The sequence below is a fragment of the Mesocricetus auratus genome, unplaced genomic scaffold (assembly GCF_017639785.1).
Source record: "Mesocricetus auratus isolate SY011 unplaced genomic scaffold, BCM_Maur_2.0 Super-Scaffold_100008, whole genome shotgun sequence".
NCBI lineage: Eukaryota > Metazoa > Chordata > Mammalia > Rodentia > Cricetidae > Mesocricetus > Mesocricetus auratus.
Genome location: NW_024429192.1, coordinates 3,964,677 through 3,986,590, shown reverse-complemented (window position 1 = coordinate 3,986,590; position 21,914 = coordinate 3,964,677). Strand labels below are relative to the sequence as shown.

The window sequence follows — 21,914 nt, the reverse complement described above, 5'->3', positions numbered from 1 at the left end:
AGCCGATCGTTTTCCCAGGCCAACCCAAAAGGGCAAGGTTGTTTCCTCCGCTTTCTGTCAAATAACATCATTCCTAGCGGGCAGGGCTCGCACCTGTGCAGGGCGAGCCTCACGCACACCGCTCTTCGCGCCCGTCCTCAGCCTCCAAGGTCCAGCCACCAGGCGCCGTCTGGGCGCCCGCCCCGCTCGCCCGCCCCACGCACGCATGCGCCCGCAAGCCGGTCGGACCCCAGTCGGGCAAGCAAGCCCGCCTACTGGGGTGCCCGCTTGGGCTTTGGCCCGAGGGCGGAAGTGAGCGGGCGGGGCCGCCCCGCCCCGGAAGTGGGCGTGACCGCCGGGCTTCTCCCCTCCCCACGCGCGGCGGCCTCAGCTTCCCAGTCGGGTCGCGGCCGAGGCCGGTCCTGGCTTTGTAGCTCTCTCAAGATGGCGGCGCAGTCACCCAGCGGGATCCGCCTCAGCGCGGTGAGCAGCCGCGAGGGGAGGAGCGGGCCGGCTCCCAGGAGGGCGGGCGGGCGGGCGGGCGGGCTGGCGAGCCGGGTGGCGGTGGGCGGCGGCGACTCGAGGGCCCGGCGCGGCGGCCGGGAGTGGGGGAGCGGGGGGGGGGGTCTCGGCGCGGCCGCAGAGCCGCCGCCATGTCGCTCGGCTCTCAGGAGCGCCCGGGAGGGAGAGAGGGAGGGAGGCGACCCGTGCGCGAGCGGGCGGGCGGACGGGCCAGGCTGCGGCCCCAGCCCGGCTCCGCAAGCTCCGCCGCCGCCGCCAGCTGTCGTCGTGGCCGCGCCCTCGCTCGCCGTAGCCGCCCGCTCCGGAGCTTGGCGGCGGCGGCGGCGGCGGAGCTTGCGGAGCCGCCCGGCCCGGATCGCATCGGATCGGATGGGATCGGCCCGGGGTGGGGTGGGGGGTGGCGGCGGCCGGGGCTGCGGCGCCCGCTGGGCTGCGTCCTCCCCCCTCTGTCCCCCGGCCCTGCCCGGCACGGGGACACCGAGGCCCGAGGCGAGGGTCCTGTCGTGCTCCCCTCGGCTCGCCCCTGCCTCCGCTTGCAGCCGCGACCGCCGCCGTTGGGAGTGGTCCGCCCAGAAGGAACGACTTGACTGAGACTTTGGGGTCCCAGACGGCGTGGGCGTGGCCTCCTCACCTGACGGCGCCCGCAAAGTTCCGTCCTCCGCGGGCACCGGGGCGCCGCAGCCGGGCGGGGAAAGAAAGTACTTCCTCAGCCGCGGCCGGGGCTGGCTGCTGGGGCTGCGAGCGAGCCGGCCGCGCGGGGCGGGCGGGGGCCACCTGTAGTCCCCAGCGCTCGGGTGTCCGGCAGGCCAGTTCCGGGACTGTGGAGGGGGCACGGGGAAGCCCTGCCTCCACAAGTAATAATAATAATAATAGTAATAATAGTAGGCACTCGGTGTTACACCTCATCGCCGAGCGGTAGGGATTTCCAGAGGTTCTGGCTGGCACACGAAGGATGCGTCTGCTCCCCGCCCATTCATGTTGGGGTGGGAGGTGTGATAGTCCCAGGTGTGCGTGAAAGGTGACCTGGTTTGCAGAGTTGAGCACCCCTCACATTGGTCTTGTGTGTGTGTGTGTGTGTGTGTGGTGTTTTTTTTTTTTAATTTTATTTTCCAGTTTAAATTTAGATAAGAATCAAGGTTGCTTCACAAGTCAGTTCCAGGTCCCTCTCCCATTCCCTCCCTTCCTCCCGTGCCCCCCCGTGTGGTGTTTTAATACGGTTTGGGTTTGCCCATTTTTCCCGCATTTATTTATTTTATGTGCGTGAGTGGTTTGCGTGTGTGTGTGTGTGTGTGTGTGTGTGATCCACCTGTGTGCTTAGAGGATTAGGGGGACTCCGATCCCTCGGCCTACTGAGGGAGTGAGTTGCCCCGTGGGGAGCTGGGAACTGAACCCTGGTCCTCTATAAGGGCTATCACCGAGTCATTCCTCTAGGGCCCGTAGTTTGGCCATTCTTGCTTAATCCCCTTTCCTTTGAGAGAGAGATTGTGCTGGTTTATGCGGCTTGGCTTGCTTACGTCTTCCAGGTCAAGGACCTTTAGTTATGTAGTTTGCTTAGTGAAATGGTCTGTAGTAGTTAAAAGAGAGTAACCGTATTCTCTTCTCTCCACTGCGTTTAAGCATTCTTAGTTCTGCTCCCCAGCTGGGTGAATGTGGTTAGAGTAATGCTCGCCACTCTAGAGCCAAGAGTTCCTGTTCCCAGGGAAATGATAGAAATTATTTTGTCTCAGGACTGGAGAGATGGCTCGGCCTTTAAGAGCACTGGCTGTTGAGAGTCCTGAGTTCGACTCCCAGCAACCACATGGAGGCTCACAACCGTCTCTAGTGGGATCTGATGCCCTCTTCTGGCGTAAAGGTTTACATGCAGTTAGAGCGCTCATACATTAAAAATAAATAAATCTTTTTATAAAACAGGAAGAAAAGAAATCATTCCGTGTAAATTATGGGTGGCCAAGGTCCTGGAGCAGGGATATAGATTGTCCTGAGTAATGGGGTGGTGGGTGAGTGTGTGTTAGGGGTTAATCAACAAGGCGCTTCCTGTTTGACAGGCAAGTGTTCTGTTGCTGTTATCTTTAATCCTATGGATGCTTCTAAATCCTACAATAAAAAAAGGTTGTGGATGAGTCCATTGCTGTTCCTGACAGCACACTGAGGCTACCTACTGGAGATCTTAGCTCTAAGGGCACTGACCAGTCAGGCCTTGTGGTGCAGATTGTGTTCCATCTACTCTGGAGGCTGAGGCAGGAGGAGTACAAATTAGGCCTGCCTGGGCTACAGAGTGAGTTCAGGGCCAGCCTGTACAACTTAATCAGAACAGGCAGGAGAGTGGCCTCGGACTGTACGTCAGTGGCATTATGCCTGCCTGCCTTGTGTGAGGCCCAGGTTCAGCACTTGGGAGGAGGGCACTAAAGACAGCTCAAGAGAATGTTGGCGGTCTCACCGCATTGCGTTTCTCAGTCGCAGTGTTAGCCACACACATGCAGGGTCCTGAGTCCAGAGGAGGCTTCAGGGAGCTTCGATCACACCGGTTACCTCAGTAGTGATCCTGCCACAGTGTCGGAAGTCTCGGTTCTGAGTCAGGGATAAACCCTGGTGTCATGGCACACAGTCGGGTGGGCTTGGCCCTAGGTGCCTTCCCACTACCAAAAGTAAGTGCACATTCTGTTTCCTTAAGAGTCTCACCCGGGTGACCAGGCAGCGTTGCACAGTGCTGTGGAAGGAATGTCTGTTCCACTGTGGACACGTGTGTGTTGCTGTTTTACCTCGCCTGCCTAAAGCACCTGATTGCTCTATTAAAATGGTGGACGGCCAGTAGCAAGGGAGGACGAATAGGCAGAACTTCTAGCAGGGAGAATAAGTAGGAGGAGGAATTTAGACTTGAGGAAGGAAGGAAGAAAAGGAGATGCAGGGAGATGCCAGGGGCCAGCAGCCAGTCAGGGAGGAGCGGGAAAGTAGGGCGTAACAGAAGGAAAGAAAGGTAAAAGCCGAGAGGCAGCGTGCAGGTGAAGAGACACATTGTAAATCCAAAGACTGGTGGACACGCCTGGGGCTGGGCACTCATAATTAATAAGTCTCCATGACTTTATTCGGGAGCCCAAAGAAAATCCCAGCTACATATAAGCCCAGCACTAAGAAGGCTGAGGCAGGAGGTTCCGCGCCAGCTTGGACCATGTGTCTTGACCCTTTTCCTCATAAGAAAGATAAGCCGCAGCCTGAAGTGTACCCCAGTCGTGATCAGGTGGAAAGGGTAAATGAGTGTTGAGTTGGTTCTGGGACAAGTTCCCACCTTTCCACCTCCTTACATGCTGCATTCTCTGACTCTTCAAAATTGAAGGCTAGGGGAGTGGCTTAGTTCAGGGTAGATGAAGACCAGAGATGAGGTCCCCCCCAGTGAAGTGTCTGTAATCTCAGCGTGCGCGGGGAGGTGCGTGGAGTTCTCTGGCCAGTCAGTCTAGACTAGTGAGTCCAGGTTCAGTGGAAGACCCTGGTGAATAAGGTGAGCACGCTTGTCAGTCTCTGGCTTCTCGTTCATGTATGCTCACACACACCCAACACAGCATGGTTAAATTGATACCGGCCTGGTAGTGTGTTTCTATAGTTCTAGTTACTCAAGAGGCTGAGGCAGGAGGATCACAGGTTCAAGGCCAGCCAGGCCAACTAAGTGACATCCTGTCTCCAAATATAAGAGGACTGGGGATATATATACCTTAATGGTAGAGCACTTGGCCTGGCAAGGGCAAGACTCTAGATTTCATCCCCTGTATGCTATGCATAAAGACTAACAAACAGCAAGGCTTGGCCTTCGCCTGTAACGAAGCACTCAAGAGGTAGAGGCAACACTCTGAGAACTCTCCATCTGCATAGATGAGAGCCAGGCCAGTCAGTAGTGCAATGAGGAAGCAAGCAAGCCAAATTCCTTAAAGTTGGCAGTGTTGCCAAATAGCGTGTTGTTGAGACCCTGGACTCATCCCTAGCACTGTGGCAAAGTTCAGGGTTACTAGCTGACTGGGTGTGGCAGTGATTAGAGCCCTAATTTGGCACAGGCTCTTGGAACCTCAGGATTTTCCCGTCTGCTTTTGGTTCATGACTACTTAGTACAGTGTAGCTTATGAACCGGATCCAGCCTGCCACCTGTTTTTGGATGGTCTGTGATCTAAAAATGGGCACCCAATATGGTTGAAGAAAACTCTGTGATGTGTGAAATAAATGTTAGTTTCCATAGTTCTATTGGGGGATGCCATGCGCATTATTTTGCCTGCAGCTGTGAGATACTTGGATTAGGAGAGACTCTAAAGGTGAATGAACTTTGTAGTTATCAACCTTAACATGTTCAGGCTTTATTTAGGAATACTCAACTCCCCTCCCATCTCAATCCAAGGCCTTGGACATGCTAGGGAAGCCTTCTTCACTGTGCTATCTTTACACACTTGATAGACATTTTAGAATCATTCAGGGTGTCTGAGATCCAAATGTGGAGTGCAGAGAAAAAATTAATTTTTTCATTTTTCTTAGTTGTAAGTAAAATGCTCAGACATTGGTTGCTGTTTGTTTGTCGCGTTCTCTCCACCCGAGAGGTCCTGTGTGTTCAGCTGGCATGCGTGCTGCTGCTTTTATTTACTGACTTTTGTTGGGGTCGGTTTGCTCTTTTATTTTCAGATATGCCTGCCATTGTACTGTGATTGCCTTTTCTGTGCAGCTTTTTATTTTCCATGGTTAGTCATTGATGTATATTTTGTCTTTTTCTATATACATACTGATCATTCACACTTTTTAAAGGGCATAGAAGTCTTTTGCAGCTGTGTTCAGACACACACAGCATTTGTCAGTTGGGAGTCCTTGACTAGGTAGTGTCTTGGACTTACTCCTTTAGTGAGCGCTTGCCTAGTGACTGACAGCATGGGCTGGACCTGCCCTGCCCTCATGACCTCATCCTGACATAGGTAATTGGCCGTGTAACTTTGGACAAGGCACTTAGTCTCTTGTGTGCGGAGAGTTCCATTCTGAATGATGAGTTACCCATACAGGATTGTGTTTTAAGTTTTTGAGGACCCACCATACTGTGTTTTGTTTGCGTGGCCGTCAGAGGACAGTTTTTCTGAGTCATTTCTCTGCTCCGCTGTGGTCCCAGGGATTGACTGAGCCAGTCTTCGGGCTAGACTGCAGGCAGTCTTTACCATTGCCCACTACTGACTGCTTTGATACAACAGAGCACTAAGGTGCAGTTTCTTCACATCCCTGACACCTTCATTTCCTTTCTCTATTTGAAACAGGGCCTCAATACATAGCCCACAGCTTCACCAGGCCTGGAACTTGCTATGTAGACCAAGATGGCCTCTGACTCACAGAGATCTCTGCCTCCCAAGTGCTGGGATTAAAGCTGTGTGTCATCACACCTAGCTTCCCTTGAGGTTTTTGTTTTGGTTTTTTAATGAGTGTGTATGCATGTGTTCATGCAGGTGCCCTTGGGAGCCAGAAATTGGGCACTGACTTGCTTAGGGTTGGAGCTACAGAGCACTAGGAGCTGACCCGTGTGGGTTCCAGGGATTAACCTGGTTTAATCTCAGTTGAATTCTGTCAGTTGAACTTCTAGTTTTTGCTTTTTTTGGGGGGGCTAAAATGAAACCCGAGGGGGCTGGATGTGGTGGCATATATCCTTAGTCCCAGTACTCCAGAGACAGAGGCAGGTGGATCAAGTTGGAGGCCAGCCTGGTCTACAGATTGAGTTCCAGGATAGCCAGGGCTACACAGAGAACCCCTGACTCAAGAAATGGGGGTGGATAAAACTGAGGATGCTTGTAGCTGTTGGGCAAGTCCTCTGCTGCTAGTGTATGCCCCCAGGGTTTTCACTGTTCCTTGTGTTGTGAGATTTCCTAGGAAGCAGGGGCTGCAGAGGCAGCTTGACATCCCTTGTGTGGAGAGCAAGTTCCCTTAGGACACCTTTTTGACCCCTTAATAGCCATTTATGGCCCCCTGTGGATTAATATCTTTATGACCACTAGGTAAATCACTTGAGATGAACAAATCATCCCTGGCTTCCATTCAACCAGAGGTCAAGGACTGCCATCAGAGCAGCTGAGGCTGAAGCCCTGCTTCTCCTGCTTCACTGTCCACAGCCTGGTGTGCCAAAGGCCTTGCTGTGTGTCTTCTCATAAGTACTTTATCAAACTCACCACCCTGGACGTGGGTGTGTACCTGCCTCTCAGCCTTGAGTGAGAGCTGCGGGTTTGTTTGTTTTTATGTTGCCAGTGTCCTTTTGATACACTTTGATTTGTATACATTTTTGTTATATTCAAGAAATAATTTCCAAATCTAATGTCACGAAGCTCTTCTCTTGCCTTCTTCTAAACTCTAAACAGTTTTGTCTCTTATGTTAGATTTTGATCCATTTTGACTTAGTTCCTGTGTGTTGTGATACAGAAATCTGGTTTTCCCAGCACCATTGTTTGAAAAGGCCTTTTCCTAATGAACAGCCTTGGCACCTTACAATGGGTTTGTGTGTAGGCTGCTTGCTGACTTGCTGCTGTGGATCTGCCTAGTTTTGGTTGTCCTTGGAGTCCACAACTTGCCCTACCAGTTTCTGTAAGGAGCTGATGTCTGTCGTTGCCTAGGTTTTCATTTGTCTATTTTTCTTGAGACCGATCTCCAACAGCCCATGCTGGCCTCCCAACTTTAAGTTGATAAGGATAACCTTAAATTTCTGATACAGTGATTCCCAAGTGATGGAATTACAGACTCTTGGTTTCGTAGGGTGAGGGTTAAGCCCAGGGCTTTCTTTATTCATGTTAGGTAAGCACTCTGCCTATTGAGCTGCACCCCAACCTCTTGTGTTGGGGTGGTGGAGGAAAGAGGGTCAGAAGTTTAAGGTGAGTTGAAGGTATCCTAGGATACACAGCCCTACCCCCCACCCCCAGAGTTTGTATGTGTAGTTCTGGCTGTCCTGGAACTCTCTCTGTAGACCAACCTGCCCTCAAACTCACAGAGATTCACCTGCCTCTGCCTTTTGAGTACTGGGATTAAAGGTGTGTACCAGCATGTCCAGCTAACGATTTTATTTTTTATCTATATGGGTACTTTGCGTGTACATCTGTATGCCAGAAGATGGCATCAGACAGTTGTGAGCTGCCATGTGGGTGCTGGGACTTGAACTCATGTTCTTTGGAAGAGCAGTGAGTGCTCTTAACAACTGAGCCATCTCTCCTGCCCAGACCCTGCCTTTAAAAAAAAGTGCTTAAGCTAATTGATTACATGTGTGCATCTATGTGCTTAAATTGCTCAAGGTTTTAATTTCCCGTGTCATAGGGTTGATTGTCTCCCTTTCATATCTGTGACCGAGAGTGAAGTCACACTGCAGAACTTTGGAAATGCAGTGGTTTGTTGTTTGAAAACGTCATGGATACGCACCAGGCCAATGTTCAACTGCAGTAAACTTGGAATAGACACTGCAGCCAATTCAGGAGTGTCATACTCAGTCTCTAAGGGGGTGGGGGGCTCCAGCAAGCTTAGGAACGTTGTTAGACCTACTCAGTACACTAGCAGCTAAACACCCTTTTGGCAAAATCCTGTCTCAAAGTAAGTAGCAGGTTTAGGAAATAATGTCTGTCAGGCTTTAGGGTTTCAGCTGGGTCTTTTAAAAACAGGTTTTACAAGGGAATCTTGGAAGCTGTGGCGTTGTGGACACAAGGAACCAAACAAGTCTTGATGTGTAAGCTATAGAGTTGTTTCCCCGGCCTAATCTTCCAGGAAGCTGCTTTCTAGGGTTTTATTGGAGCAAGCAATTAAGTTTTTTTTAAATTTGGTCTCAGCGTTTGTTTAACACAGAGACAACGTATATTGGATCTTGTGCTCATAATTAAGGGCTGCATTAAATTATATGAATTGTTGATTTGTTTCAGCTTTGCCCGAAGTTTTTACATACAAATTCTACTAGTCATACTTGGCCATTCAGTGCAGTTGCTGAATTAATAGGTATGTAAATTGACATTTCATATGCTATATGTTAATTGTAATTATAATTTAATAACTTCTGAAGAGTAATACACAACTATACTTTTAGAAATACATCAGTGTAAAAGCTGACTTAACTGTTGCTTAGGTTTGTATCAGGTGGATAACTCCTCAACCTTCCCTATGCTACCTAAGTGTTTGCATAGCTTTTAGTTCTTAATTTGCTAAGTTTACAAAGCACTTACATTGCAAATATTTTTACTGACTATGAAAGTAAGAAATAGGAATTATGCTTCACAGTGTGTAACAGTGGATTCCTCTTTCAGGTGTTAGAATTAATATGTTAAATATATGATAGTTTCTTGTTTCCTCTAAGAGAATGATGAGGTCCAGGAATATAATATACCTTAATTATTTAATGAGCATGAGACAATATATAAGTTGTGTTCAGATTTGCATTATGAGGTTATGACTTTCTTCTTAAGAAATTACATAACCAAGAATAGTTTGTTTGTTTTTCCAATTTAGGCTTATGTTTTAAAGGGAGAAATGTTATTCTTGGGAGTTTCTTTGTACATTTTACAGTGGGATCTTTATCAAAGGAAGGTTCTACCTGAGACATGGGAGAAGGAGGGAGTTCTGAATTTTGGTTTACTAAGGAAGGGTCTCCCTCTAGCAGCCCAGGCTGGTCTGGAACTCACAGTAAGTCTTGGTCCTCAGTCTCTCTAGAGCACCCTTCCCAGCTTGCAGGAGCCCTTTCCTTTGGTAGAATACTAAGTTTTTATACAGTCAGAGCCAACAAGCCATCAGGTGGTCATATTTTCCTCTCCCAGCTCTACAATGGATGTGCTACAGCACTGTGAGTATCTTTTGTCTTTCCTGAAGTGGTTGGAAAAGGTTAACTGTAAGCCGCTTTATAGAAGGGTAGTTTAAAAGCCATTCTTTTGTTTTGTTTTTAATGATTTTTATTGTTTTTTTACATTCTTCCCTTCTTCCCAGCCCCCATCCCTCCACCCCTCAGTTTGTGTTCAGGAAAGGCTAGGCCTCCCATGGGTTTCAACCAGACATGGCATATCAAGTGGCAGTGAGACTAGGCACTTCCCTGTATGAAAGCTGGATAAGGCAAGCCAGTATGAGGGAAAGGGTCCCAAAATCCAGAAAGCCATTGTTTCTAATAAATACTTCAAAGTGTATTTCACTTAGGGGCTATTCAGATGGATCTTGGATAAGTCACAGATTGATTTTATTACTGATAAGGTAAATAGTTTTCATTTTTAACAGTCCTTTATTGTGCCTGCTCTGAGAAATGAGTATATAAACAAGACATTAAAGGTTTAAAGTGGGAGTGCACAGTGATGGAGTTGTAAGATAGAAAGAAACATCACACGAATCACAGTGCTGGATCTTGGAAGAGCTAAGTCTCCGTATGTGTGTGTGTAGCTTAGGAGAAGGGTCCTGCCTTCTCGTTCTGAGCTGCTGCTTAGCTTTGGGTGCACCCCGGTGCTCTTTGACACCCAATTCTCAGTCCCTTATGATAGACAGACAGGCTGGTTCCAGCCATCCATGTGAGTAGTGGTGTTCCCCTCTTGAGTGCAGTGGCTGCCAGGCTTCATTCCTGTGTGGTGTGAAGGGCCGGGCAATGGAGGCAGTTTAGTTTTGTATTTACAAACCTTAGGAATGCCTAACAGTTAGAGCTCTTAAAGGAGTAGTGTATTCTGTTGCTTGTTACAGCATTGTTCTAATGAATGGCTTCTTTAAATTGAAGACTCAGAATTTCTCAAAACCCTTTGTCTTCCAGATAATGCTTATGACCCTGACGTGAACGCCAAACAGATCTGGATTGATAAAACAGTGATCAATGACCGAATATGCTTGACTTTCACTGATAATGGGAGCGGGATGACTGCAGATAAGTTACATAAAATGCTAAGGTGTGTAAGAAACGCGTTAGACTTCAGAAAATGATTCTTTAATGTGTGTCGTGCAAAATACTGTTTCGTGTCCATTTTTGTTTTTGAAACGTGAAATGCATGTGATTAGGTTTCCTTAGTTTCTATAGCTAGAGTATTAGGCAATCCCACCATGTTCCTCACTCTTTCCCCATGTCTGCCTTACCTAAAACTCCAGCATCCCTTTAGGGTTGTAGCACACAGATAGTAGCTGTTTTTACCTTGTGTTTCTAATAGGATTTACTGTGAGAGACGAGGAGTTGTTTTTAAAGAGACTGAGAGAATGAGGAGACATAAAATAATTCGTGTGGTCTCAGGCTGAGTCAGTAAGCAGTGTGCACGGGGCACTAACGTGAACAGCACAGAGCAAGGGAGGACTGAGAAGCAGAGGCCTTCTGTTGTCTCTGAATGTTCCCTGTGCTGCAGAAAGTCAGTTGACCCATCATTAATCAGGCCACAAGAGAAGATGGGTAGAGGAAGCGCTCTGTGGCCTGAAACCTCCTAAAGGTTTGTAGGCCTATAGTGTTGTAAGGTTTTTACTTGGTATTACAGTCGTTCAATTTTAAAGGGGCTTTATACTTACTGAATTTTTCAAAATGAAAGAATGAGTATTTGTTGTTTATCTTCCTTTTCTTTTTAGCTTCGGCTTCAGTGACAAAGTCACCGTGAATGGTCATGTCCCGGTTGGATTGTATGGGAATGGCTTCAAGTCAGGTTCTATGAGACTGGGCAAAGATGCAATCGTTTTTACCAAAAATGGAGAAACCATGAGTGTGGGATTCTTGTCTCAGACCTACCTGGAAGTCATAAAGGCGGAGCATGTTGTTGTCCCTATCGTCACATTCAACAGACACCATATCCTTCCGATTGTGCAATGAATGCTGCAGAGAAACTTCAAAAAGTCTGGAACACTCCTCTTTATCGTCCTCAAGTCTTTCTTGCTCTTTCTTTGGTTTTAGAGAGGGTCCCTCCGTGTCAGCCAGACTTGCCTCCAAACTACTGATATTCCATCCCGTCCAACCAAAAGCTGGAGTTAAGAGTGCACAGCACCATACCTATTGTCCTAGTGAGGGTTTCTATTGCTGTGACTAAACACCATGACCAAAGTAAGCTGGGGAGGAAGGGGTGTATTTGGTTTACACTTCCTTATTGCTGTTCATTATTGAAGGGAGTAAGGACAAACTCAAACAGGGCCACATCCTGGAGGCAGGGCCTAATGCAGAGGCCGTGGAGGGTCTTGCTGGCTTGTTTCTCATGCCTTGCTCAGCCTGCTTTCTTATAGCTCTCAGGACCACCTGCCTAGGGAGGGCACCATTGATCACTAAATGAGAACGCCTTACCGCTGGATCTCATGGAGGCATTTCCTCAGCTGAGACTCCTTCCTCTCTGACTCCAGCTTGTGTCAAGTTGACACAAAACCAGCCAGTACACCCATCCAGAATTTTGTTGTTGTTTTTAAAATCATCTTATGTGTGTGGCGTTTTGTCTACATTATGGATATGCACCATATGCATTTGTGGTTATCTGCAGAGGTCAGAGGAGGGTGTTGGTTCCCCTGGCACTGCATTTTAAATGGCTGTGAGCTGCCATGTAGGGAATCAAACTCTCTACAAGAGCAACAAGTGCCCATAACCACTGAACTAACTCTCCAGCCCACAGATTCTAGTTGTTGGCTTTGTTTTGTTTGTTGGGTTTTGTTTTGTTTTTCAAGACAGGTTTTCTCTGTGGCTTTGGAGCCTGTCTTGGAATTTGCTCTGTAGACCAGTCTGGTCTGGAACTCACGGAGATCTGTTTGCCTCCACCTCCCAAGTGCTGAGATTAAAAGCTTATTCTACAACCACCCAGCCCATTCTTGTTTTTTTTAAACATGTATTCCATGCCATGTCTGTATATACTTCCTTTATCCTGTGCCTGAAGCTCAGGGTTTATTTTTTCTTTACTGGAAATTTGCCATGGAAATCTTCAACATAATGAGGTTGTGGTTGTGGGTGGGTAGGTGGGTGGGTGGGTGGGTGGGTGGTTGGTTGGATGGTTGGTTGGTTGGTTGGTTGGTTTGAAACAAGTTCTCACTTGGTAACCCCTGACTTGTATGGAAAAATCACAGCCTGCTCCTCCCTCCACTTCCTGAGTGTTGGGATTAAAGGTATAGAGTTGTGTTCATTGTTTCCAGGGCTGCAGACGAAGTTTAGTAGTAGAGTACTGATCTGGTGTGAGGACCTGGGTGTGCTCTGTAGGACCATAGTTACAAGCTTACTCTACTCCATAGCTTTTCTTAGACGGCGCTTCAGTGTGTGGTAGAAGATACCTGGCCTCAGCCTCTTACACAGCAGGGATTACAGGCATGAATCCCCTTGCCTACCTTGTAGTTCCTTATTGTGTGTTAATAAGAAAGGCTGTTGACCTGACTTGAAAGTTTCTCTAATAGTGAAATGATTTTGGGAATTCGTTGACATGAATCACTGAGTTAGTTAGAAATAATGAGTTTGCTCTTTCCCCCTTTCAGAGTTGAGGTGAGCTGCCTTGAGCCCATCCTCCTTCCTTAGCCTCGCTTAGTGGGGCATAGGTGGTGCCACTGAACCCTGCGGCGAGCTCACTCTCCGTCTTTCCTTGTTTTGATTTGAAATCACATTGGTTTTCTTTGGGGTTAGAAATAATTTAGGGATTGGCTTCTCTTGCGTTTATTAAAGTTGGCTTCTGTATTATACTGGTGTAAAATTTGTTGATTTCAATCCTTAACTAAGGACGTACGTCAGATGATTAATTTAGCAGAATCAAAAGCAAGCCTAACAGCAATTCTGGAGCATTCTCTGTTTTCTACGGAACAGAAATTACTGGCGGAACTTGATGCTATCATGGGTAAGAAGGGGACAAGGATCATCATTTGGAACCTCAGAAGGTAAATGTAGACCTCTGCTGGCCGTTGACCATGGGAGTAGCGTCCACGGCACAACTGGTTCACTGTCCACCCTCGTGACACAGACTAGAAGTGCATGGAAAGGCATGCGTTGTGTACTGCCCGATTTGTGGGTTCCTTTCTGTTTTCTTTTCTTAGATTCTCTATTATGTATCCAGTGTTCTGTCTGTGTGTATGCCTGCAGGCCGAAGAGGGCACCAGATGTCATTACAGATGGTTGTGAGCCATCATGTGGTTGCTGAGAATTGAACTCAGGACCTCTAGAAGAGCAGTCAGTGCTTTTAACGTCTAAGCCATCTCTCCAGCCCCATATTTTGTGTTTTCTAAGGATATTTAATTGAGCCCACTTTGACTTAAGAGTTACTTTCAAATTGCTCTAAAAAGTTTCTCGTGCTATCATTCAGTTTCCAAAAGTACTATGTCTCTATTATTTCATTCCTAGGCTTGAAAACAAAAACTACCTAAAAAAAAGGGGGGGGGGGAATAAAGATGAAATACTAGCTAGGAAGAATAGCTTGCCAGATTTAGATCGCGTGAGTTAACCATCTAGTAAGTACTATAGATGAAATTTTTGCCTTGCTGAAGATTTATAGTTCTTGAGTTTGTGAGATAGCTCAGTGGGTAAAGGTAAGCTTATAGCCAGGCCTGACAACACGAGTTCAGGTCCGCAGATCTATTGGAAAAGTGAGTGAGCTCACTAAAGTTGTTCTTTAATCTCTACACAAATGTTCTCTCTCTCTCTCTCTCTCTCTCTCTCTCTCTCTCTCTCTCTCTCTCTCTCTCTCTCTCTCTCTCTCTCTCTCTCTCTCTCTCTCTCTCTCTCTCTCTCTCTCTCCTCTCTCTCTCTCTCTCTCTCTCTCTCTCTCTCTCTCTCTCTCTCTCTCTCTCTCTCACACACACACACACACACACACACACACACACACACAGTAAATTTTAAGTATTAAAGTTAGTGCTTCCTAGTCTTTGGACCCAATCCTTTACAATTAAGAGCTTTAACTCTTAATAAAAGGACGTCTGCAATGCACTGAACCATAGAAATAAAACACAAGTAGCAAAACCTAAAGCATTTTAGGATTTGCTTTTCTGATACTCTGAATCTCCTTCCTGTCCCTCTTCCCAGTTACTCTTCTTTCAGTCAAGCTCTCTGTTTTTCATGTGCAGTCTGGCTCTCGTGTCCCCTTACAGTTTTCTCTAAATGTTAGTAGTGCCATGGCATTGTCATCGGTGTAGTAAAGCGTCAGGCACTTAGCTCAGCACAGCACCCGGAGTGTGCTATGGCCACACATGGCTTCCTCTGTGCTGTGCTTCTGAGTCCCGGCAGCCTCTGACCTTGACCTTTGCTTGATCGTGTCTTTCATAAAGTAGCATAGGGTAACTGGGTGTGAAGCCCTTGGGCCCCTGCAGGTGTCTGCCCTCTTTTCATTCATCAGCACAGTCCTTTGCTGCCTCACACGCACGCCATTGTTAGCTCAGGTCCATTGTTTACAGCCTCACCTGGTCAAAAGCGTGTGTGTGTGTGTGTGTGTGTGTGTGTGTGTGTGTGTGTGTGTGTGTGTGTGTGTGTGTAGCCTGGCACCCAGAGACACCGCTGTAAACATAGATGCAGATGTCTCTGGGGCTGCGCAGGGACACGGTTTCTGAATTGTCAGGCTTTCTCCTGAGCTACTGTACCATGTTCTGTCCTGTCAGCAGCTCCTGGGTGGTGTGATTTCCCTGAGTCCTGGTGCTTTTTCTTTATCGGGATTATTTTGTACTTACCCCCTAAACCCTGACCTACTATTTGCTTGTTTGTTTATTTATTCATTGTTTTCTTACCAGTTAGTATGAAGTTAAATTCTGCTTCTTTCTAAATTCTTTTCTTACAGTTACAAAAATGCAACAGAATTTGATTTTGAAAAGGATAAGTATGACATCAGAATTCCTGAGGATTTAGATGAGACTGCAGGGAAGAAAGGGTACAAGAAACAAGAAAGGATGGACCAGATTGCCCCTGAGAGTGACTACTCCCTACGGGTATGTCCTCATATGGAAATGAGCAGTCAGGAGGCACTGAACTGTTCACTGGCTTTTGGTTGTCTCTACTGGATGTGGGTTAAGGCATGAATCAAGGTACTAAACTACTCATTTGGATACTGGTTGTTTTGTTTTTGTGCTATGATAGCCTTATTTTAATAGATGGGTTGGTATGTGCTTAGTTGATAAGTACTTGCCTGGCATGCACAAGGCCCTGGATTTGGCCCTTAGTACCCCATAAACTGGACTTGATGGTACATGCCTGTAATCCTAGAACAGGGGAGGTGGAGGCCAAAGGGTCAGGAGTTCAAGGTTATCCTTGCCTGTAGGCTGGGTTACATGAGACACAGTCTCAGAGAAAGCAGGGTTAGGGAAGTCTTGTTTTAATTTTGAAGACATCACACAGCTTTTGCTTTTCCGCTCTGCACTTAGTTTATTTGAATAAACCAGCAAACCACTATGCTTTTCTTTCTTTCCAACATGTTTGTATTCATCCTAGTGGTGTTGGGTGCTGCAGAGTGTCACATAGTATATCTTTTCGTCCAAAAGCCCCACCCACAAAATGTTCTTTGCAATGAGTCATCTGTCTGATTCAAGGCCTCTGGTACACCATCCTCTATGGACTCTCACTGCAACTCCTCCCAGATCACACACCATTGCCAGAGTCATGGAGATCCAGCATCTACCATAATGATTAGTTGAAGTCATGGAACACCCAATTCAGTGTTTTAGAACTACAATGTTGTAGGATACACACCCGATATGATTTGTCTTCTAAAGCAAATTGATGAGATAATATACAATCATAACATTGTAAGTATCTCTTGAGATTTTGACTTCAGTTATGTTTTAAGATTAAATGTATTAATTCCTTGTCTCACTGTGACAATACCCAACAGAAACGCTTTAAGAAGGATGGTTTTATTTTAGTTTATTTTAGTTTTAGTTTTGAGGAAGGTGTGACAGAAGAGACAGAGAGCTAGTGGTCACATTGTGTCACCAGAGAAGACAAAATCAGGAATGCTTTTGCTGAGCCAACTTTCTCCTTTCTATGTAGTTTGAGACCTCAATCCAGGGAGTGGTGCTCCCTACCTTTAAGGTGGCTCTTCCCCCCTCAGTTAACCTCATCTAGAAAATCCTGACAGCCACTCCCAGAGATTTGTCTCCATGGTGATTCTCAGGTCTGTGCAGTTGACTATATGAGCATCACATTGTGTACATACACAGATTGCAGTACTGTGATGTTGGTGATGTGGTCATTGTTTCTTCATTTGAATGAGATATGAATTTTATGCTTTGTGTGCTGAAGTCATTACATATCTCAAAGCCAAGAATCTGACATTCACAAGTTTGATAATGTACATTTTCTGAGCTCTGAGTAATCATAATAGCAAACGTATACTATTTCTTACTCTGTCCTGTTACTGGGATGTGTCACTGCTTTTAAGTGTGAATGAAACAGATCCAGCCAGTGAGAGCAGACAGTTGGCAATGCAGTGTTGACGGAGACCGTGAGTGGGTTTAGAAAGGACATCATACCATGCTCTTGAAATCAGGAGCCAGGGAAAAGTAAGAAATGTTCAGACTTGACTTTATGCTGAGTCTGTGATCTGTCCTCTGAATTACTCAACTCATTTCCTTCCGAGGTTCTCATAGTGATGGGGAGACAGAACATGTCTTAGCGTGAGAAGTTGTTGTTTAGTTTTCTAAAGTTATCTTTGTTTTTCTCGGGTAAGATCTTTCTGGGTAGCCTAGACTGGCTACTTTAATCCGAACACTTGGGAGGCAGAGGCAGGTGGATCTCTGTGAGTTCAAGGCCCGCCTGGTATGCAGAGTGAGTTCCAGGACAGCCAGGGCTACACAGAGAACCCTGTCTTACAATGCAGCCGCAAACTGGAGATCCTCCTGTTGGCTGAGTGTTGGAGGTGCACACCTGCCGTGACTGCATGGGGAGGCTGCATGCAGAGTTCTCTGTGCTGTTTGGAGACCCGGGCTCAAAAAAAAACTGTCTCTTAAAATCAAAAAACTAGTGTAATTTTGTGTTGTCATTGCTTGATACTTGAGATTGAACCCAGGGCCTCATACGTGGTAAGTGCATACCTTTACCACTAACTGCACCCCACTTCTGTAGTCTAAATTACTTTATTGAGGAATTAGGTTGTTTGTTACCAAAGGAAGCGCTTTCTTTTGAAGCTCCTATCTGAGTAATAGTGAATGAGTAAGTCTGTGAGTAACTCTTTAGTAAGGACAGGCTTTGCTGTCTCTTCCAGGCTTACTGCAGCATTCTCTACCTAAAGCCAAGAATGCAGATCATCCTGCGCGGTCAGAAAGTGAAGACACAGCTGGTTTCAAAGAGTCTTGCCTACATTGAACGGGACGTGTACCGACCTAAATTTTTAGTATCCTTTATGTGTAATGCTGTGTAAACATAGTGAAATATTCAATGTCATTTGTCATTACCCTTTTTATTCCTGTCATAGTTTTAAAAATCGCATTCATTTGTATGTACATGAGTGGGTGTGTGGAGATCAGAGGACAACTCGCAGGAGTCTGTCCTTTTCACCATGTGAGTCCCAGGGATTAAAGTCAGTTTGTCAAGCTTAATGGCCAGAGTCCTTATCCGCTGTTCCTTCTGGCCCATCCTCCCCATAGGAATTCTATCTCCAGGTTTGCTTTCTGCATGTGCTTTGGGACTTATTTTTAATACATATGTTTATTTTATATGTATGAGTGTTTTGCCTACATGTGTATCTGTATCATGTGGGTGCGTGGTGCCCAAGGAGGCTGGTAGGGTATGAGATCCCCTGGGACTGAGATGGTTGTAAGCTGCCATGTAGATGCTGAGAGTCAAACCTGCATTCCATGGTGAAGACCTGCCCACCCAGCCCCTGTATGGTGGGATTTACTAGTAATACAGAAAGAGTCATTGGAAGGGAATTGACTGTTGTACCCAGAATTTTCCTTAATATTTTAAGACTAGAACAGTGAGAATTACTTTTGGATTCAACTGCAGGAATAAAGATCACTATGGGATAATGATGTATCACAAAAATAGACTCATTAAGGCTTATGAAAAAGTGGGATGTCAATTAAAGGTAAGGTTTATATTTGAAAAAATGTTTTTAGCAAAAGAATAATACAGTTTTTGCTCAGTCTTTTTTGGAGGTGGGAAGGGGTGTTTTTTGACACAGCGTCCTCTGTGTATCCCTGGCTATCCTGGACTTCATTATGTAGGCCAGGCTGGCCCTGAACTCACAAAGATCCACTGGCTTCTGCCTCCCAAGTGTACACCCCCCTGGCTGGTTCTGTCTTCTGAGGCAGCGTTAACTGGTGTTTGCTGCATTCACTTGTCATTTGGTTCTCAGTACTCTGTCCTAAAGGACAGGACAGACAGAGGATTGATTTCACTCTAGAGTTAGAACTGGGGACTGGTAAGTAGTTTGCCCAAGACTTAATGGGAAGTGTGGTTCTCAGACACAGAAGTGTATCTCTGTGCTGAGTTGTTTGGAGGCAGGGTTTGGTGTTTTGTCTTGTTTTTGTTTGGGGACCATCTCACTATATACTCAGGCCGGTCTCAAACTGTGCCAGTGTTGACACCTTCCGTGGATGCGAGTCTCTTGGCTGCATTTGCATGTGGGTCACATGATTTTTTTTTTTTTTTACTGGAATGAATTTGATTGGTGTTTGTTGTTTTAACTTGGCTATTTTTATAAGTGCTTATGGAACCAGCCTGACAAATAGTAACTGATAGGTTAAAACTACCCTCCTCCCTCGTGGGGCTGCAGGTAAGGCTTGGTAGCAGGGCCCTGTTCTCTGACCATTTTTCTGGCCCTGGAATTGCTGCCCCTTTAAGTAACTTTCATTGTTGTAATATCTAGTTTAGGTTGCTAGTAATAACCCACCTTGTACTTTGTACTACATACATTAGAGTTTCTGTATTTCCTAGGTATTGGATGATAAGTATGAGCATAAATGGTCCTGTTAAATAAAGGTTTGTTTGATTTAAATAAGGAACTCTTAGAGGGTTTTAAATTAGATGTGTTTTCTTTCTCCCCCCCCACCCCCAAGTATTTTGGTTTTTGTTTTCTTTTCAAATTATTCTAAGTTCCTTGTAGAATGCTGCTATGTTCTGCACAGCGTAGTAGCGGGGATTTGTTTAGACTGCTGCTTACGCCAGGGTGTGAAGGAGGCGTGAGCTGCAGGGGTGTTGTCCATTGGGTTAGAGCGGGCAGCTTGAGGAACCGCTGGCTGTCAGTGCAGCAGGACCGTACTCAGACGGTGTTTGCTTGTGAAAGTGTGTGGTCCTCTCCCGTGCGTGTGTCAGTGCGCACATAGTTCTCGTCTAAATAGACGCCTGCCAGTAATGGGCTTGCCTGAGAACTGCAGTGTGTCTAGGGGTTAACTGATTAAGAACACTAGGCACTTACCAGGAAACTTGAGGGGAGTCATATTAAAGTTTGCAATGTAAATCTTTGTTGAAGAGTATAGTGAGCTTCATGCACTACTTCTGAAATGCTGTTTCACTATATTTCAGGCAAACAACATGGGTGTTGGAGTGGTTGGAATTATAGAATGTAATTTCCTTAAGCCAACTCATAATAAGCAAGATTTTGACTACACTAATGAGTACAGGTATGTTGCCTATTTATTTACTGACAGTCGGAGGAAATGTGTTAGTGAGATAGATGGCTGGGATAGTCACCCCTTTAGCCAGAGGACATATTTGACATGGGTAGGGAATTGCTCTATTTTCTGTGACTCTCAGGCAATATATCACATTGAGAAAACCAGAATTATATGTTTTGATCATAGTGGGATAGATGACAGAGTCACTCAAAGTTTTGAAGTTCTATAATGTAGAGTTTCTCTCTCTTTTATTTCCTAAGTATGTATATTTTTATGTGTCTATGTGGATCTCTGCACATCTGCATGCTAATGTCCACAGAGTGCAAAAGAGGGTGTTGGACCCCTGGAGCTGAAGTTATAGATTATAGGAGATTATAGGAGATGTGAGCCATCTGAGTTTGGTGCTGCGAACCAAACTCAGGTCATCTGCAAGAGGAGTGAGCTCTCTTATCCACAGAACCATCTCCAGCCCCGCACAGTTTCTTTCTGGATTTTTTTTTTTATTGCTGTGATAAGACACTATGACCAAGGCAACATAAAAGAAAGCATGTACAGTTGAGAGGTTAAATCCATGACCAGACTGGGAGCATGGGCATAGCATAAGGCAGAGAAGAAAGCTAACTGGGAGATGGTGTGAGGTTTGAAACCTCAGCCCACCCACCAGTGACACCTTCTCCAAGGCCACGTCTTCTCCTCCCTCCCAAATAGTCCTACTAACTTGGAGACCAAGTATTCAAACACACGAGCCTGTGATGGCCTTTCTCATTCATTCCGCCACAGTCCACTTCTCCCCCAGGTAGGGTAGACAGGGTCATAGCTATAATGCAAAGTCTATGCAGTCCATCTTGAAATGGTCAGATACTCAAGACAGTCTGTTAAAAACCCCTGGAAAATAAGAAAAAGCAAGTTGTGTTCTTCCACAGATGTGCATTATCATCCCAAAAGCAAGGAGTAAGGGCACAGAGAGGAAATAAATACTGGACCAAAACAAAATCAGAATCCATCTTGGCAAACTCCAAGTCCTATCACTATGTCTGATGTTGAAAGGCTTAGATAGCTTTTCTCTTTTAGCTGTTTTTGTTTTGTTTTGTTTTTTGTTTGTTTCTGAGATAGTGTCTCTCTGTAGCCTCTGCTGTCCTGGAGCTTGCTATGTAGACCAGGCTGTCCTCAAACACAAGAGATCCTTTTGCCTCCACTGGTATTAGAGGCTTTGTTGAGTGCAATACACTTTTCTCTTTCTTGGGCTGGCTCCACACCCTGTCTGCAGCTCTCTGTGGCAGACATCCCAGATCTGGCACCTCTAGCATCCTGGATTCTCCAGCATAATTTAGGCTTCACTTTAACAGCTTCACACAGTGTCCTTTTCTGGCCTACATACAGGGACTTCCCTGCAACACATCTGGTCTCGGCAGCTCTCCTTAACTAAGGAGGAAGTCTTTACTCCCATTGCCTCTGCTTCCTGCTTGGCTCGGAGCCTGGCCCCTCCTTGGAATTCACTTGCATAAGTTTTACTTTGTTGCTTCTCTTTAGGAACAGACAGTTCCTAGGCCTTTTCTTTTTTCAAGTTGGAAGTTTAGCTGGGTAGTATCTGCCTAAGAATTAATTGCTAAGCTGAGCACGGTAACACACATCTACAGCCCCAGCATGAGCAGATTTCTGTGAGTTCCAGGCCAGCCTGGTCTACATAATGATTTTTAAGACAGCCAGAGAGACACAGAGCACCTGTCTCAAACAAACAAAATAGTCACTAGTAACCATGTCAACAATATTAGACTGTCTTGAAATCTCCCCTGCCAAAAAAATTAGTCTGAAGCTTTTCAATTTAGCCTCAGGCATATTCTTAGGACAAGGGCCAAAAGCACCCAGATTCTTGGCCAAAATAGTAAAAGAATGGTCTCTAGCCCAGTTGTAATATTGTTTCCTCCTGAGTCCTCTTGAGCTGGGCTGCTATAGTATGTATTGCTCTC

The 21,914-nt window shown here is 46.1% G+C and overlaps 1 protein-coding gene across 3 annotated transcripts in view; it reads left to right on the top strand.

Annotated features, from left to right (window-relative positions):
* Positions 1 to 313: 313 nt before the first annotated feature.
* The window catches only part of Morc3 (MORC family CW-type zinc finger 3), a 38,421-nt gene continuing 16,820 nt past the window's right edge, over positions 314 to 21,914 (top strand). For 2 of the 3 annotated variants that reach the window (XM_040750436.1, XM_040750435.1), the window contains exons 1-9: positions 314 to 462; positions 8,391 to 8,463; positions 10,241 to 10,373; positions 11,032 to 11,246; positions 13,140 to 13,287; positions 15,174 to 15,321; positions 17,592 to 17,720; positions 18,297 to 18,416; positions 19,856 to 19,953. In XM_040750436.1, the coding sequence (XP_040606370.1) occupies positions 424 to 462; positions 8,391 to 8,463; positions 10,241 to 10,373; positions 11,032 to 11,246; positions 13,140 to 13,287; positions 15,174 to 15,321; positions 17,592 to 17,720; positions 18,297 to 18,416; positions 19,856 to 19,953 (1,103 nt within the window). In that variant the 5' untranslated portion in view covers positions 314 to 423. The remainder of the gene's footprint in view (positions 463 to 8,390; positions 8,464 to 10,240; positions 10,374 to 11,031; positions 11,247 to 13,139; positions 13,288 to 15,173; positions 15,322 to 17,591; positions 17,721 to 18,296; positions 18,417 to 19,855; positions 19,954 to 21,914) is intronic. The other variant, XM_040750437.1, reaches the window with a different exon arrangement.